Source organism: Schistocerca piceifrons, chromosome 3, assembly GCF_021461385.2.
Source record: "Schistocerca piceifrons isolate TAMUIC-IGC-003096 chromosome 3, iqSchPice1.1, whole genome shotgun sequence".
Taxonomy (NCBI): domain Eukaryota; kingdom Metazoa; phylum Arthropoda; class Insecta; order Orthoptera; family Acrididae; genus Schistocerca; species Schistocerca piceifrons.
Window position 1 is genome coordinate 219,870,837 of NC_060140.1, and position 17,145 is coordinate 219,887,981.

The 17,145-nt window shown below is 42.9% G+C and overlaps 2 protein-coding genes across 2 annotated transcripts in view; one reads left to right on the forward strand and one right to left on the reverse strand.

The window, feature by feature from the left end:
* Positions 1-15,546, reverse strand: part of LOC124789316 — a 71,086-nt gene extending 55,540 nt beyond the window's left edge. Inside the window, exon 1 of the mRNA XM_047256630.1 lies at positions 14,925-15,546. Coding sequence (XP_047112586.1) covers positions 14,925-15,390 — 466 coding nt within the window. The 5' untranslated portion in view covers positions 15,391-15,546. The remainder of the gene's footprint in view (positions 1-14,924) is intronic.
* LOC124789315 (zinc finger protein sdz-12-like) overlaps positions 15,405-17,145 on the forward strand; it is a 73,442-nt gene continuing 71,701 nt past the window's right edge. The window contains exons 1-2 of the mRNA XM_047256629.1: positions 15,405-15,644; positions 16,102-16,790. Of these exons, the coding sequence (XP_047112585.1) occupies positions 16,123-16,790 (668 nt within the window). The 5' untranslated portion in view covers positions 15,405-15,644; positions 16,102-16,122. The remainder of the gene's footprint in view (positions 15,645-16,101; positions 16,791-17,145) is intronic.

Here is a 17,145-nt window from a genome sequence, read left to right on the forward strand (position 1 = left end):
GTGCGCTGATGAACTGAGCTACTGAGGGCGGACGGCGCCGGTGCGCGGGCGCAGACGGTGAAGACAGCGGCCCGCGGGGGGAGGGGATTTAATTTGGCTGCCCACCCTCAGGAGCTCAGTTCGTCAGTGCACCTGACGATGGCAACAAGTCTGATCGCCAAAATATTTTGCCCGTTGGACACTATGAACCGGCAGTATACCTGTGAACTATTCAAGCGAGGTAAAATTTATTTATTTATTTTTTTCCGAGTCTCATTTCCTGGGTGCGGCTTGCATTCGAGGTCAGTTTGCAATTGGGTAAATACAATAACTACAGTACTTGCGGCAGCTTCTAGCAGGATTTTTCAGAACTTCCATAGGGTTTGCCTCCAAATGCAAGCATCGTGTAATACGGGCTTTAAGAACCTATGAAGTCCAGCATTTATATTGGATACAATCAATCATCTTCCATATCGATTCCTCGCCACATGCATGAGCAAGCTCGAACTTAGCCGACCGCGGCTGAAGACTAACAATGTACAGCGTGCTAACACACACATCACTTTGCACGCTTGCACGCAGCCGAACTCTGTCCGAGTCCGTACGTTCGTAGTAGCATTAGAGTATAGCGTCAGTTTACACAAGTTTGCATCAGTTCATGTATTGTTGTGTGTTGCGTGGAGAATCCAGCTGTATATCAGTTTGCTCACCCACATTCATTGTTGTAGTGAAGTTGACTACGGCAGCAAGAAGAAAAACTCTATTTGTTGCGGAGGAAGTGAACTTGATTCGGGAAGTGGAGAGAAACGCAAATGTGCCCGTAAGTGAAATGGCTCGATGCCTGGGACTTAACCAGTTTTCATTGTCAGGAATATATAAGAATAAGGAGAAGCTTCTGGATCAAGAAACAGTGCAGTTCAAACGCAAAGCAGGGAAAAAATGTTAAAAAGTGGCCATTAGAAGAAAGGGAATTGGAGCTAATGGAGTGGTTCAATGCAGCACATGCTGAAAATTTACCAATCGATGGGGTATTGACAAAAATGAAAGCATCTATGATATCTGGGAAACTTGGGCTAACAGAATTCAAAGCTTCAAATGGTTGGCTGGATAGGTTCAAAAAACACTATGGGGTAACTTGCAGGGTAGTATGTGGAGAGAGTGCTGCAGTTAGTGTTGAACACTGGAAAGAAGAGGTGCTGCCAGCCCTCTTGGAAGGTTTCGAATCACGGGATGTGTACAATGTGGATGAAACAGGCCTGTTTTACCAACTCATGCTCTCTAAAGCCTTAAGTGTTACGGGAAAATCATGTCATGGAGGAAGAATGAGCAAGCAGAGAATTACTATTCTCTTATGCAGCATCGCAGATGGCAGCGACATGCTGGATCCCATAGTGATTGGAAAGTTCCATAAACCACGTTGCTTTAAGAACAGTGCTACACTGCCATGTGAGTATTATAGCAACAAAAGTGCTAGGATGACTGCGGACTTGTTCAAAAAGTTCTTGCAAGCTTTTGATGCACGAATGGATGCTAGAAACAGGAAGGTTGTTCTGTTTATGGACAAGTGCCCTGATCATCCAACAGACTTAGGATTTCTGTGGAATGTGAAAGTGCATTTCTTTCCTGCAAATTGCACTAGCATACTCCAGCCCATGGATCTAGGGATTATTCATAGCCTGAAAAGCAAGTATCGGAAAGCTCTTGTCCTTAAGGCACTTGCCTTTATTGATAGGAATGAAGTGCTTAAATTGAACATCCTGCAAGCAATGCATATGCTCACAGGAGCGTGGAAAATGGTAACTAAGGAAACTATCTCAAATTGCTTTCATAAGGCTGGATTTAACGAAATGAGCACTCACGACAAAGATGGTGTCGAAGCAGTAGTGGACATGCATGATTGGGTGCAGGTATCTAAAGAGTTACCCATAACATTTGATGAATTTGTAGCTTGTGATGATGATGCCATCACTACATGCATCCGAGATGTTGAGTAAATCTGCAAAAATGAAGTAAAGCAGAATGATGAAGATATCAAAGAAGATGATGATGTTAGGGATGAAGAAATGCAAACACCATCATTCAGTGAAGCTATTGCCAGCATAGACATTGTCCAGAGATTTGTCACAGCATTTAAAGTGGACAACCCTGTTATAGACAAATCAATTGTAGATGGACATTACGAACTTAAAATCCAACAGCGCTAAAAAACAGAGTACCATTTTTGATTACAAGTAGGCACAGTGAAAGTCGTGTAAATATGTGTTGTATATAGGGAAAGTCAGACTACCATTTTTGATTACAAGTAGGCGCAGTGAGAGTTGTGTAAATATGTGTTGTATATAGGAAAAGTAACTTGATTTATTGTATTACTGTAATTGTGTACGTATTTTGTGGATGTTTTAATTTTGTAGTGTGCTGGGAAACTACCATCTTTGACTACTGTATTAGTGTTACAAAAAAAGTTGTAATTACAGTATACTGTGTAGGGTAGGTATCTCCTTGTTTTATTGTTGTTATTGAGTAAATTATGTGTGTTGTTACAATTCGTGTCAATACAAGCAAAGAGTTCTGGAAAATGTTTGCTTTCTATCAAAACCTCGATTTAAGGTAAACCCCCATTTAAGGTTAAAAAATTCTGGTCCCTAGAAAAACGTTAAATAGGGGTTCTACTGTATTTACATGAATTACATTACCTTTGTGTTCCCTGATTTGCAGAATGAGTCATGTATTTCATTCCAAAGCTGGACAAACAGGTTATTATGTACATCTGCAAAAGTGCGCCATGAAAGAGCAATGCTTGAGTGCCTATTTAAACCCTGCTGCACTTTGCTTGTGCTCAGCTATCATGTTATTACTGCTTGCATACATTTGCCCTAACTTATTGTGTGTCAGTGTATGTTATGGTGGTTGGCATATATGCCACAGTCTAACAAAGTTGTACTAACATTCTTGGTTGTGTTGTGTGTCCATATTACAACACAAGTGACAACGAGTGTGGAATTGTTCTCCACATGGTTCTCAGTCTCTGGTTTGTCCTCCATTGTGTCTACAATGTCTGATGGTGCTACCAGTGAGCTTTTACATCATCAGCTGGTTAATCAACAAGGGGTTCTTATGGTGGCGCTGCAGCATCTCAGTCAACAGCAGGAAGCATTTGCCACAGCGCAACACAATCAAACACAAGTATTGCAAATGCTTGCCTCAGTTTTGGCTTTTCAAGTCCATCTCAATCTACATCGCCTGCTATGTCACCCCTAGTACCTCCTGTTTTGTCTGTCGCTACCTCTGTCATTTACCCCAGCCATTTCCAGCTTACGATGAGTCTGTTGGAGAATGGGAAACCTACAAAAAACAGTTGCAGCAGCATTTTCATGTGTTTGGATTGACTGACATTACCGTATGCTGTGTTTTCTTTTTGTCTTCGTTATCACCTCACATGCATCAACTTCTTTGCCAACTGGCCCTCCCTAAAGCATCCATCTTCACTCTCTTTTGATACCATGTGCAACCTTCTTTCAAAATACCACTTTAAATGGACACACATCATTGCCACTCGAGTTGAGTTCTATTGGTGCTGCAAGAAACCAGAACATTTCTATAGACTTAGGCAGCAGAGCTTCACGGGTTAAGCTGTCATTGTCACTTTGTCAATTATGTACATAAGGAGTTGTATGCTGGTCAAATGGTTTGTGGTGCAATCATTTGGTTGGCCCCAAATGTAAGGTCCGTGAGCAGGCTCTTCAATGTGAACCCCCCCTCTTCAATGTTCTGACTATATGACTATAGCCCAATCGTTTCAGGTTTTGAGGGCTGCGGGTACTCTAACTGAATCATGGCATGAGGTTGCAGAAGTTCAACACGCTTTCCCCCGCTGTTTGGCGGATGGTTCACAGGGGGATGATACGGTGGTGGCAGTCCATGCATGAGGTAAACTTCACGACATCTGGCCCACCTCACTGAGGAAGTCACAGTTGCAGCAGCAGCACAGCTAGCCTGGTAATGAAAGACAACATAAGTGCTCCACGTTTCCCACTAATCTGTCGTGTTTTGTCACTCATGATAGGATGGATCGTCCTATTTCCAACAGCCTATTGCAGATGCTGACATGGATATCAATTGTGTATCAGCAATCTCTGTTGCACCCAATAAGCTTTTTGTTGGTGTCAAGGTTTATCAGAAGGTTTTGCACATGCAAGTTGACACTTGTGCTGCCGTGTAATTATTCAACTTGCAAACGTACGCGGACTTGAGTTCTCCCCCTTAAGCACCAGTGTCACGTACATTAGTCACCTACAACAAACAAAGCATTCTGATATTAGGTAACTTCTCAGCCTCAGTCACATATAAATCTGTGGTTCATCTGCTGACTTTTCTGGTGGTGAACAAAGCACCCACTGAAAATTTGTTTGGTTTGGATACCTTTAACCTTTTCGGGTTTACTATTTCCGATGAAGTTAATCTTGTCTCTGATCAAGTGCCTTATCCACAACTCGACTCTTTATGCTCTGAATTTTCTGCCCTGTTTTCTGCAGATTTGGGTTGTGCTTATAATTTCCAAGCCAACATCACCATGAAACCTTCAGCAAGACCTCCTTTCTTTTGGGCTTGTCCAGTACCTATGGCACTCTGTGAACAAGTTAAGGCGGAGCTCAACCGCCTCATGGCCTCCAGGTTTGTCCAACCAATCGTATCCAGTGAACGGGCTACCCCCTAAGTCATTGTCAAGAAGCCATTCGGTCTAACTTTTGCGGTGATTTCAAAGTTTCTGTCAAAGCTCAGTCTATCATTGACACATATCCCTTGCCATGCCCGGGTGAACGTTTTGTTAAACTTACTGGTGGTCAGTATTTTTACAAGAATGACCTTTCCCGTGCATATTTGCAGCTTGCTGTTGATTCTGACTCTCAATGATTCTTGGTCGTTAACATGCCTTTTGGCTTGCATCAATACCATTTGGCGTGGCTAGTGCCCTGGCGGTTTTTCAATGGTTTCTCGAACAACTCACGAAGTCTGTAACTGGCTGTGCCACCTATCCTGATGATATTGTGGCCTCTACCTCCTCCACTGCTGAACATCTCAACAACTTTCATATGCTCTTTTCATTGTTACAGTTCGCTGGGTTAAAATGCAATTTGGAAAAGTGCTTCTTCTTTCAGCCTATTATTGTTTATCTTGGTTTCAAGATCTCTAGTGCTGGTATCAAACCCCTTCATCAGACTGTCTCTGCCATTGTGGCTTTTCCATGTTCTAAGTCAGTCAAGGAACTGCAGGTTCTTTTTATGTAAGATTGCTTATTATCATGTTTTTTCCGGGAGCGGCATCAGTTGCACAACCATTACATGCCTTGCTGCATAAGGGGACATCTTTCCACTGGTCACAGGGATGTGAAATGGTGTTCTCTCAACTGAAATTCAGCTAGCTAGACCCCATTTCTTTTGAGCCTGCCTGGTACCTATGGCACTTTGTGAACAAGTTAAGGTGGAGCATGACCGCCTCACAGCTTCCGGGTTTGTCCAACCAATTGTATCCAGTGAATGGCTTACTCCCTTAGTTATTGTCAACAAGTCATCAGAACAGTTACGCTTTTGTGGAGATTTGAAAGTTTCTGTCAATGCTCAAACTACACCTTGCCTCATAACATACCGACAGGGTCACCATTTAGTGTTAGCAACAGATGCATCCAGCATGGGCTGGGGGCGGTGTTAGCTCACAAATATTCTTATGGCTCTGAACGGCATACTGCATGTGCATCAAAAACACTTAATTTGGTTCAGCCTAGATATTCACAAATACAGAAAGAAGCCCTCGCTACTGTTTATGCCATAAAGAAGTTACATGTTTTTCTTTATCATGTAAAATTACTTCTCCTCACAAATCACAAGCCGTTAGTTTCACTGTTTAACCCCTCAGTGTCATTTCCAGACATAGAAACACATCACCTTCAAAGTTGGGCACTATTCCTCTCTTGATACAACTATGAGATTCACTTCCACCCCATGGCTAAACATGTGAATGCTGAAGCGCTCTCCCATCTTCCAGTCAGTATGGACCCAGTTTTTTATCAGGAGCAGTTACTCCATTTCCATGTTAATGAATGCGTTCAACAAACTGTCGATGGTTTTCCAATCACTAGTGCTTGGATCGTGCAGGCTTGTGCTATCAATATGATTTTACAGAAAGTGATACACTGCGTACAACATGGCTGGCCTGAGGCACCTCCATCACAGGCATTCAACCCCTCCATAAATACACTCCTGGAAATTGAAATAAGAACACCGTGAATTCATTGTCCCAGGAAGGGGAAACTTTATTGACACATTCCTGGGGTCAGATACATCACATGATCACACTGACAGAACCACAGGCACATAGACACAGGCAACAGAGCATGCACAATGTCGGCACTAGTACAGTGTATATCCACCTTTCGCAGCAATGCAGGCTGCTATTCTCCCATGGAAACGATCGTAGAGATGCTGGATGTAGTCCTGTGGAACGGCTTGTCATGCCATTTCCACCTGGCGCCTCAGTTGGACCAGCGTTCGTGCTGGACGTGCAGACCGCGTGAGACGACGCTTCATCCAGTCCCAAACATGCTCAATGGGGGACAGATCCGGAGATCTTGCTGGCCAGGGTAGTTGACTTACACCTTCTAGAGCACGTTGGGTGGCACGGGATACATGCGGACGTGCATTGTCCTGTTGGAACAGCAAGTTCCCTTGCCGGTCTAGGAATGGTAGAACGATGGGTTCGATGACGGTTTGGATGTACCGTGCACTATTCAGTGTCCCCTCGACGATCACCAGTGGTGTACGGCCAGTGTAGGAGATCGCTCCCCACACCATGATGCCGGGTGTTGGCCCTGTGTGCCCCGGTCGTATGCAGTCCTGATTGTGGCCCTCACCTGCACGGCGCCAAACACGCATACGACCTTCATTGGCACCAAGGCAGAAGCGACTCGCATCGCTGAAGACGACACGTCTCCATTCGTCCCTCCATTCACGCCTGTCGCGACACCACTGGAGGCGGGCTGCACGATGTTGGGGCGTGAGCGGAAAACGGCCTAACGGTGTGCGGGACCGTAGCCCAGCTTCATGGAGACGGTTGCGAATGGTCCTCGCCGATACCCCAGGAGCAACAGTGTCCCTAATTTGCTGGGAAGTGGCGGTGCGGTCCCCTACGGCACTGCGTAGGCTCCTACGGTCTTGGCGTGCATCCGTGCGTCGCTGCGGTCCGGTCCCAGGTCGACGGGCACGTGCACCTTCCGCCGACCACTGGCGACAACATCGATGTACTGTGGAGACCTCACGCCCCACGTGTTGAGCAATTCGGCGGTACGTCCACCCGGCCTCCCGCATACCCACTATACGCCCTCGCTCAAAGTCCGTCAACTGCACATACGGTTCACGTCCACGCTGTCGCGGCATGCTACCAGTGTTATAGACTGCGATGGAGCTCCGTATGCCACGGCAAACTGGCTGACACTGACGGCGGCGGTGCACAAATAATGCGCAGCTAGCGCCATTCGACGGCCAACACCGCGGTTCCTGGTGTGTCCGCTGTGCCGTGCGTGTGATCATTGCTTGTACAGCCCTCTCGCAGTGTCCGGAGCAAGTATGGTGGGTCTGACACACCGGTGTCAATGTGTTCTTTTTTCCATTTCCAGGAGTGTATGTTTCAGCATTGTTTCTCTGTCATTGATGGTATTCTACTCTTTGACATGGACTATTCAGCTCCTAGGTAGTGGTTTCCTTGGCTCTCCATTTGGAGATCTTGTCATTACGAACAGTTACACCTGTGTGTGGATGACCAGACAACCCCGGCTGAGACACTGACATTACCACGCCCATCTGTGTCACTTGACAGATCACCTGATGCGGCTTTGTTCCTGCCACGACTTATGAGGAGTCCCCATCACCTGTGGATGAACTTGGTGCAGCTTCTCCAATAATGGTACCAATACCGATGCAGCTGCCATTCACACCAGAGCTGTCTCCTCCACCTCACCCACCAATTGCAGGGGCACCACCACCACCTCCACCACCACCACCATCAGGCCCTGGACCTGATGTGGACATGGAGCTCACACTGACGTCACCCATCCTACCATATGGGTTGACACGAGAAGATAGGCTACGACGCGGCCCATGCCCCAAGCACTTCCGCCCATATGCTCCAGTATCAGCACGTCATCTCAGTCACAGCCTCATGGAGGAAGATGCCATGGACATCTCACGAATCTAAGCTGTTCCGCAAGGAAAGAGGAATGAAGTAATGTGCACAGACTTGAAAGCTATGTGCATTAGCAGTGTGTTGTCATCTGCAAGAGTGCACTGCGAAAGAGCAGTACTGTCAATATCCGATATTGCCCGCCATGGACGAGTGCCTATTTAAACCCTGCTGCAGTACACTCGCACTCAGTTGTCATGTTATTACTGCTTGTGTATATTTGCGTTATTTTATTGTGTTCAGTGTATGTTACGGTGATTGGTGTGCATGCCACAGTCTAATACAGTTGAACTAACATTCTTGGTTGGGTTGTGTGTCCAAGTTACAACATACATTTACTTGTATTAAGTTGATAAACCCTGTAGCATTGCAAAATGACCCTTGGGCAAATAAATAACTACAACTACCCTCACTAGGGATGCTGAACGAGTCACAGTATACATTTTTAAAAAAAATAAGAAACTTGTAAGAATTTAATCGGTACACTGCATCAACTATAAACAATCACTAGACTTCTTAATACTATTTGTCCTTATGGCAGCAAAATGTAACCTAGTAAATTACGAAAACTGCCACTACTTTGAAAAACACTGCTGCTTCCTCTGTTACATTAAATAGTTTCTGTTTATCTTCTATTGGCAGCTTAGTATTTACTTCATTACGCTGGAAGTATACCAAGAAAATAGTTGCCTATCCCTTTAACAGCAAAGGTCCATTTATGATACACTACATCATATTATGTACCTTTACAAAGAACACTGTTACTTGCCCCATAGCTAACAGGAATTTTCAAACCCTGAATCTAGATAATCAGATAATTTGCAGATGATATGGGTGTGAGGTATTTATTTTTAATTTTCTTTTGGAATGGCTGGGAGTCCCAGTTTCTTGCTTTACATAAGAGGAGAGCTTTTGTGTGTATGTTTGCAGCAAAGTACATAACTCCTATGAGAAAACTAAAGAAGAGCACACATGAAAATTATTTAGGAGGCCTTTATTGTGATTGTTCAAATCACAGAATAATTGAAACATGATGTGTTCTATCAGCAACAGAAATCATTAAGGAGTAAGCAACCTACCTTTAAAATAAAAGGCACAAAACTGAGAACTCCAACAAATTAAAGAAGCTTAAAAGCATGTATAAGGATTACTCCTCCTACAAATTTTCTGATTACCCTCATCGGAGAATTTAAAATGCATATGGATGGAAATCAACTGTGCCCCTTCAAAAGGGGCCATTTGCCTTAAGCTATGTAGGAAAATCACAGGGATTAATGCCTTGTTGATAATATGACTGACTAAACTAGTGTCTGATGTGTTAATTTACACTGTGACCCATTCCAAAATCCTGAAGGTTCTTTTTCAGTAATGGAATGTACAAATACAATGTAAATATGAATGAATCAATAAGTCATTAATGCATTTTTACATTAGTTTGAAGGAAAAATGATTTAGCCTACAGCTTTCAAATAATTTTCAAATGTCATGTTTCGGCACAAAAGATTTATGCCACTTCTTCCTGGAAACACTATCAACAACAGACAGCTCTCAGGAATTAAGAACGACATTAATTAGGATAATGAGGAATATTCAATAATATTTACCAGTTTACACCTGTGACATAGGAAACATGTGGCAAATATTGTTAACAACATGACGACTACACTGTCATATCTGTGGCAACTTTTTTCGAATGGGTTAAGCTACAAGTTTTTGCTTTCACATTTGTAGGCTTTGCAAACTCACAACCAAAGAGTCATCCCATACACTAACACAGACCTTGAGCTAAGGTGCAGGTATGTCTAACACCACATCCAGTTGTCCCCCCCCCCCCCCCCCCCCTTCAAATTCATGGGCATTGCCAACTCACAACCAAATTGCCACCTTCTAACCTAACCTAGACCCTGCACTAAGCACAGATCAATCACTCACAACAGACATTTTTATTACTTTTACATTAGTTGGCTTCGCCAGCTAACCACCAAACTGAAAATATGCACCAAAAGGCAATGTCACAGCAACCATTGACATTACATCACTGGTCAAAGCTGACAGTTAGTACAGAATATTCTTCTTGAACCATCAATTACAGGTTATGGATCCCAATTTGATCATTTGCATCAAATTCACTGTTACTGCTATATCAAAATTTGAAAAAGCAGGAAAACAACAGACAACAATATGGAAATGACAGATTGCTACTCCCCGCACAGAGGAGGGAGTCGAGTCGCAGACAGCCACAATAAAAAAGAATGCTACAATATTTCAGTTTTCAAACAAAATCCTTTTTCTGAAGCAGAAAACTTACATACATTCACACAAAAACAACTCGCACAACCATGGATACAGTCTCCGTGTGCTAAGGACTGACTGCGACTGTGTCTGATGTGAGATGCAATCTGGCTGAGTTGGGTAGCCGGGATACAGAAGAGGCATAGAGCATGGAGGGGGAAGGGGATAGCCCGGTACAAGTGAGGGAAGATGCTGTGTTGCCTGTAGGAGCATCCAAGTGGCACATGATGGGGTCATGGAAGGGCTGCAAAGTGCAGCATCTGAAGGCAGTGGTGTAGGTGGGGGTAGTGGTGGGAGGGATAGGAGAGAAGTAGAGAAGGGTAAAGGATTATGTGGGTAGACTGGAAGGATAGAAGGCACGTGTAGTATTGGAGTGGGATCATGGAAGTGGACAGACAGGTGGAGGTCAGGGACTAGTGAAAAGTTTGAGGAGAGGGCAGGAGAGGGAGGTGGGGTCACAGGAATAATGGATACTTTGCAAGGAGAGTTCTAACTTGTGCAGTTCAGAACAGCTGGTGTCAGGGGGAAGAAATCAGATGCCTCAGGCTGTGAAGCAATCATTAAAGTGATGGCATGTTCAGCAAGTGGATTGTCCACTTATGCGTACAGACAACTTACTAGTTGTCATGCCCCCATAGAGTTTGGCACAAAGTTTGCAGCTAAGTTGGTAGATCATATGGCTGCTTTCACAGGAGGCCCTGTCTTTAACAGCATACGAAATGCCATTGACAGGTCTGGAGTAGATGGTAGTGGGACAATGTATAGGGCAGGTCTTACATCTGGGTCTATTGTAGGCATATGAGCCACGAGGCAATGGGTTGGGAGAAGGGATGGAGTAGGGATGGGCAAGGACGTTGCATAGTGTGGGTGGACAGGAACAAATGGCCTTGCCACGGTGAATCCACCTGTTCTCTTCAACTGACTGAAGTTAAGCACCATCGGATGTGATTAGCACTTCAATGGGTGACCATCTGGGTCTGCCATGCTCCGTTGGCAAGTGGAATGCACTAGCCCTTGTGATGCCAACTGAGGAACTACTTGATTAAGAAGTAGTGGCTCCAGGTCCTGGAAACTGATAACGGCCACGACAGCAGTATGCTAACCTCATGCCCCGCCAAACCAGCATCTGATGACACCTTTTGGGCAAAGGATGACAATATGGTAGTTGATATCACTAGGCCTTCTGAGGCCTGTTTGGGAGAAGTTTTGGGTGAGCGATGAAATACCACTGTAGGAGGGGTGGGGAGGATATTTCTCATTTCAGGGCAGGATGAGAGGGAGCTGAAGCCTTTGCAGAGCATGTGATTCAGTTGCTCCAGCCCTAGGTGGTACTGAATTATGAGAAGAGTGCTTCTTTGCAGTCGGGCAGGGCATGGTAAGTGACTGGTAAACAAGGTGAAAGGTATGATTCTGGACAATGCTAATTTCGGTCTATGAAGGCCTCAGTAAGATGCTTGGCATATTTTGAGAGGGGCTCCTCATCACTACTGATGCAATGACCAAGGGTGTACGGCTCTATGGAAGAAGCTTCTTGGTGTGGAATCTGTGGTAGCTGTCGAAGTGGAGGTACTGTTGGTGATTGATAGGTTTGATGTGAATGGAGGTACTGGTATAGCAATCCTTGAGGTGATGCTCGACATTGTTGAAGGTGGCTTGTTGGGCTGAAAAGGACCAGGTGGAATGAATGGGGGAGAAGATATTGAGGTTCTGGAGCAATGTGGATAGGGCATCCTCACCCTCAGACCAAGTAATGAAGATACCGACAATGAATCTGAAGTAGGTGAGGGGTTTGGGATTCTGGTTGACTGGAAGGGTTCCTCTAAATGGCCCATCAATAGGTTAGCAGAGGATGATGACTTGTGATGCCCATTGATCTACCATGGATTGGTTTGTAGGTGATACCTTCAAACAAGAAGTAATTATAGGTGAGCATATAGTTGATCATGGTGACCAGGAAGGAGGTCACAAGTGTGAAATCTGTTGGGTGTTCAATAGTGGCAAGGCAATGGGCATTGGGGATGTTAATGTAGAGACAAGGGGCAGCAGCAGTGATGTATAGGCCACTGAGTGGCACAGGAACAGAAATAGTGGAGAGCTGGTGGAAGATATGGTTTATTTCTTTTTTGACTGGAACAATCCTTTGAAGCAAAAAAACTGTAATGTGGGCATATGCCCTATTTCAAACAGTTTCCGAGAAAGAACACGTTTACTGTACATTCTTATTTATTTCCTGTATTATTTAATACACAAAAAACATTTTTGAAGTGGAATTTTACTTGCCCATTTGAAAGAGTAGTCCCACATTAGTGTAGTGTGACATTTGTTTTATCAGTATGTATTAGCAGGGACAGTAAAACATAAAGAATAACCAGTACTCCAGCAGCAGCAGTAACACCCTGCCCTGTGCTGACTACTACTACTACTACTGCTACTACTGTGCAGCAGATGGTTATTCTCTGTGTTTTACTGTCCCAACATATAGATAAAAAATATTGCATTACACTCATTTGGGATTTCTCTATGAAATGGGCATGTAAAATTACGCTTTAAAATCATTTCTCTGTATTGAATAATACAGAAAATAAATAACAATGTGCATTAAATGTGTTCTACCTCAAAAACCAGTCAGAATAGGGAAAAATGAAGTATTTTGCTTCAGATGATTGTTGCTGGCATATTCCTGAATATTGACCATTGCACCTGAGACACCCTGTATAGGAGATTATGTCATGAGTAATAGCCTGAAGGTGTTGGTTCACAAGGGCGGAGGTTCTCTCTGTGAGGAGCACAATCACCATCCACAATGGGCATCTTGGGTGGTTGGGTTTATAAACTTTAGGAAGCATATAAAAGGTAGGGGTGCAGAGAGTGATGAGGGAGAGGGAGATGGAGAGGGTAGGGGTGGGGAGGAGGGGGGAGAGGGGGGGGGGGGGAAGGGAAAGAGAGAGAGAGAGAGAGAGAGAGAGAAAGAGAGAGAGAGAGAGAGGTTCTGGGATGGGCCTAAGAATTTGAAGAGGAACTGGAGATCCTGCTGTGTTTGTAGAATGGATCACTAGGCAGGGCTTGTATGTGAACTTTTCTAACATCTGGCAGAGTCTTTCCACCAGGCAGTCCCTGTGGGTCATAACCACAGTTGTGGAGCCTTTGTTGGCAGGTAGGATTATAAGATTGGCATTAACTTTCAGGAGGTGGATTGTGGTTCTTCCTATAGGTGTGAGGTTGGCTCCCATATTGATGGATTTGGGGAATGGTGGTGAGGTGCCTCACCTTGGAAACACGTTGCCTCATGAATAACTCTGTTGTTTTGCTACATTTTATAATTCAGATACAGCATGTGGATAATCGTGATTTCAAAGCAAATTATCATTTTAGACACATAGACATGTGGCCTGTGATTAATGTCATTCTTAATGCCTGGGAACGATCTGTTGTTTGACCAAAACATATAACTTAATTATTCATTACAGAAGTAGTGTACAGTTATTACGCCAAATTATGACTTATGAAAAAAATTATATAATACCCTTTCATCACAAAATTGTTGAGCTAAAGTCAAAATAATTATACTCAGTTTTTAATGAATAAAAATAATAAAAATAATAAAGCACTAATTTCTAAGCAAAGTCCCAACTGTCTCAGATGAGAGATGAATTTAAATGGGCACCGACGTCTACTTCGTGCTGTGATGCAGAATTCAGACGATAGGGAGTGAGTGTTCCATTGCAACCTCTGAAGCGGAATGGCTATACATCACTCCAAAACTAGGTTTCATTTAGACCAGTGGTAGTCAACCTCATCCCTACCACCCACTAGTGGGTATTCCAGTTTGCATGGTGGGTGGAACAGGTTTTAAAAACATTTTCATTAGATTTTCATAAAATTTTTACTTAAAGCATTTGGTAAGTAATTATTATTATATGCTTAACCTGCTGTAATCTGCTTCATACATTTTATAATTTTATGTTACTTCCCTATTTTATAAATCATCATTACTGTGGAACTGGTGGGCGATTAGAAAATTTTACTAGTAACAGTGATACAAAAGTGGGCAGTAGGTAAAAAGAGGTTGACTCCCCCTGATACACACCACTGAGGCAGGAAATCAGACATGAAGTTTTTGAACAATGCAACCTGGCATTCCATTTAAATTATTATAAAGTAGATCGCAGAAAATTCTACATTAAGATGTCAGAGGACTCCACAAAACGGAAAACGATTTGGGAAGCAAATTCGTAATGTATCACAATAGAGATATAGTCAATTTCTGGATGAATAATTGCACGAAAAACCCTCAAAATGGCTAATGCAAGGAGAAGTCTAGAGAAGACTGCCAAAAATAGGTGTCAAAAACCAGAAGATGGTTGTAATAACACCCAGTGCTTAAGCGTCGAATAAAGTAACAGTTTTCATTCTAATGTTCTTACCGGATATTGATGGGAAGTTTGTCACCAAAGGAAGGCTTACGAAACGAAGAACTTTCATTGCAGGATATATAAGCTCTTGAACATTTCGGATAATGAAATTGACAGCAGATTTTTGATAAAGCTGGGCGATAAATACACCAGTTACTATAAACACTAGTACAAATAAAAGTTTTAATAATGACAGAAGAGCAGAATACTTTCTAATAAAAGTATTTAACAAGGACTGTTTTTCACTACAATCGACGTTCTTGTAAACATAACCATGTAGTGATTTATGGACGATTTTATTTATGTTCCCGTCATCTAATCCGCGGTCTCTTGCAAACACTCGTAGCTTTTCCGATTCTTCCTCATAATAAGTTAGCAGTTCGGAATTCGACAAATTATTTCTCATTTTACCGCACCTCACGCGATGCGTGCCTAACCTGTCACGCATGAAATTCTTATCCTGACGTTCAACTGTCATTTTAAGATGAGACTATGACCGAAATTAGTAACTTCGCCACTTCGTGCAAAATGATGTTGTTTGCAAACATTGGAAGTGAACAGCATCATTAGAAACACAGTAACTTAAAATGTGGAGCGGAAATGCACGACCAATAACTCTTCCTAATTCCGGTAGGTCAATGTATTTATTTGGACAGCAAAGCTGCTGGATTCTAAGGAGACATACGTCGAAATAAATGACTGGGCTGAAGACTTCCAATCTTGAGCGGATATGTAAGTATTACAATTCAACACGGATTGCTAAATGTCGTTTCGAGTGGCATTGCATAACCTTGTTGTGAGTACATTGACTTGTAGTTGAGGCAACCAATTCCCCACCTGTTTGTAATCTGGAAGGGGAATCCGTACCTTATGTGACCTTATTTCTCCGAAAAGAACGAATTCAGAATTGAAATCTCGCGAAATTCGTATTTGACATGCTGTAACTAACAATTCAGATTGTGAAAATAGCCCTTGAGTCAAATGACAATTGAACTAGATGTGCTATATATTTTAAAGTGCACAGTGATGAAATTAGGTTATTATTCAGGTACAGTTCTGTTTAGATTACTCTTATGATTAAGAACATGTAACATTTTCGAATATTTTTTGTCATATGTGGTTTCCTGTTTTTTTATATTAGTGAAAATTTGTTGTCATAGGTAACTAATTGTAGAAATTCAATTCACAGGGTGCGGTGAGGAGTTGGAGGATGGCAGAGCCAGATCGCAGCTCAACCGATGGCACTCCTGAAAATGAAGTAGATTCAGGTACACAGCCTGAAAGTGCACATAGCAATGAAGATGGATGTGATCAAGAGAATGAAGCAGATCAGTCTGGAGGTCAAGGAAGCCCTGTAGCATCAGGTGGCAATGAAGGAGCCCTTAACACCAACTATGACTCTAGTGATGGAGCCATTCCAATACACAGGTGTGACCGTTGTGATAACTATGAAACACTTAGTCGCTCTGCATTTTTAACTCATTTGTCCAGCTGCTCTGTAAATGAGGGTGAGTCATCAGCAGCAGACAGGAGTCATGACCGAAAATTGTTTCAGTGTGATGTGTGCAATATGAAGTTTTCTAATGGTGCAAACATGAGACGGCATAAAATGCGACACACAGGAGTAAAGCCTTATGAATGTCGTGTCTGCCAAAAGAGATTTTTCCGCAAGGACCACCTGGCAGAGCATTTTACAACCCATACAAAAACATTACCTTATCATTGCCCCATTTGCAACAGAGGTTTCCAGCGTCAGATTGCAATGCGAGCACATTTTCAAAATGAACATGTTGGACAGCATGACATGATCAAGTCCTGTCCACTCTGCAGTTATCGAGCTGGCTCAATGAAGAGTTTACGTGTTCATTTCTTCAACAGGTAGTGATTTTACTGTCAATTATTATTTTGCTTCCAGTGTGTCAGGTTTATTATAAATGCAACAATAGCTCACTTTTTTTTACATGGTGCTACTAATGAGTAAGAAGATTATATATTGACCTTAGATATTAGTTTGATGATAAGAAGCCATGAATGGGAGATAGAGAAAAAGTGTGGAGATGAACCATAACTCACTATGAAATGGAAGCATTAAATGGTTTTTTTTTTTTTTTTTTTCTTTCATTTTTGACTGGTTATGTTTTGTTGACAATGTTCCACTGAAATCTTGGTTGTGCTGACAGGTTGACCTGTATTGATCTGTAATTTAGCCCACAGTCTCATAAGTTGGATTTAA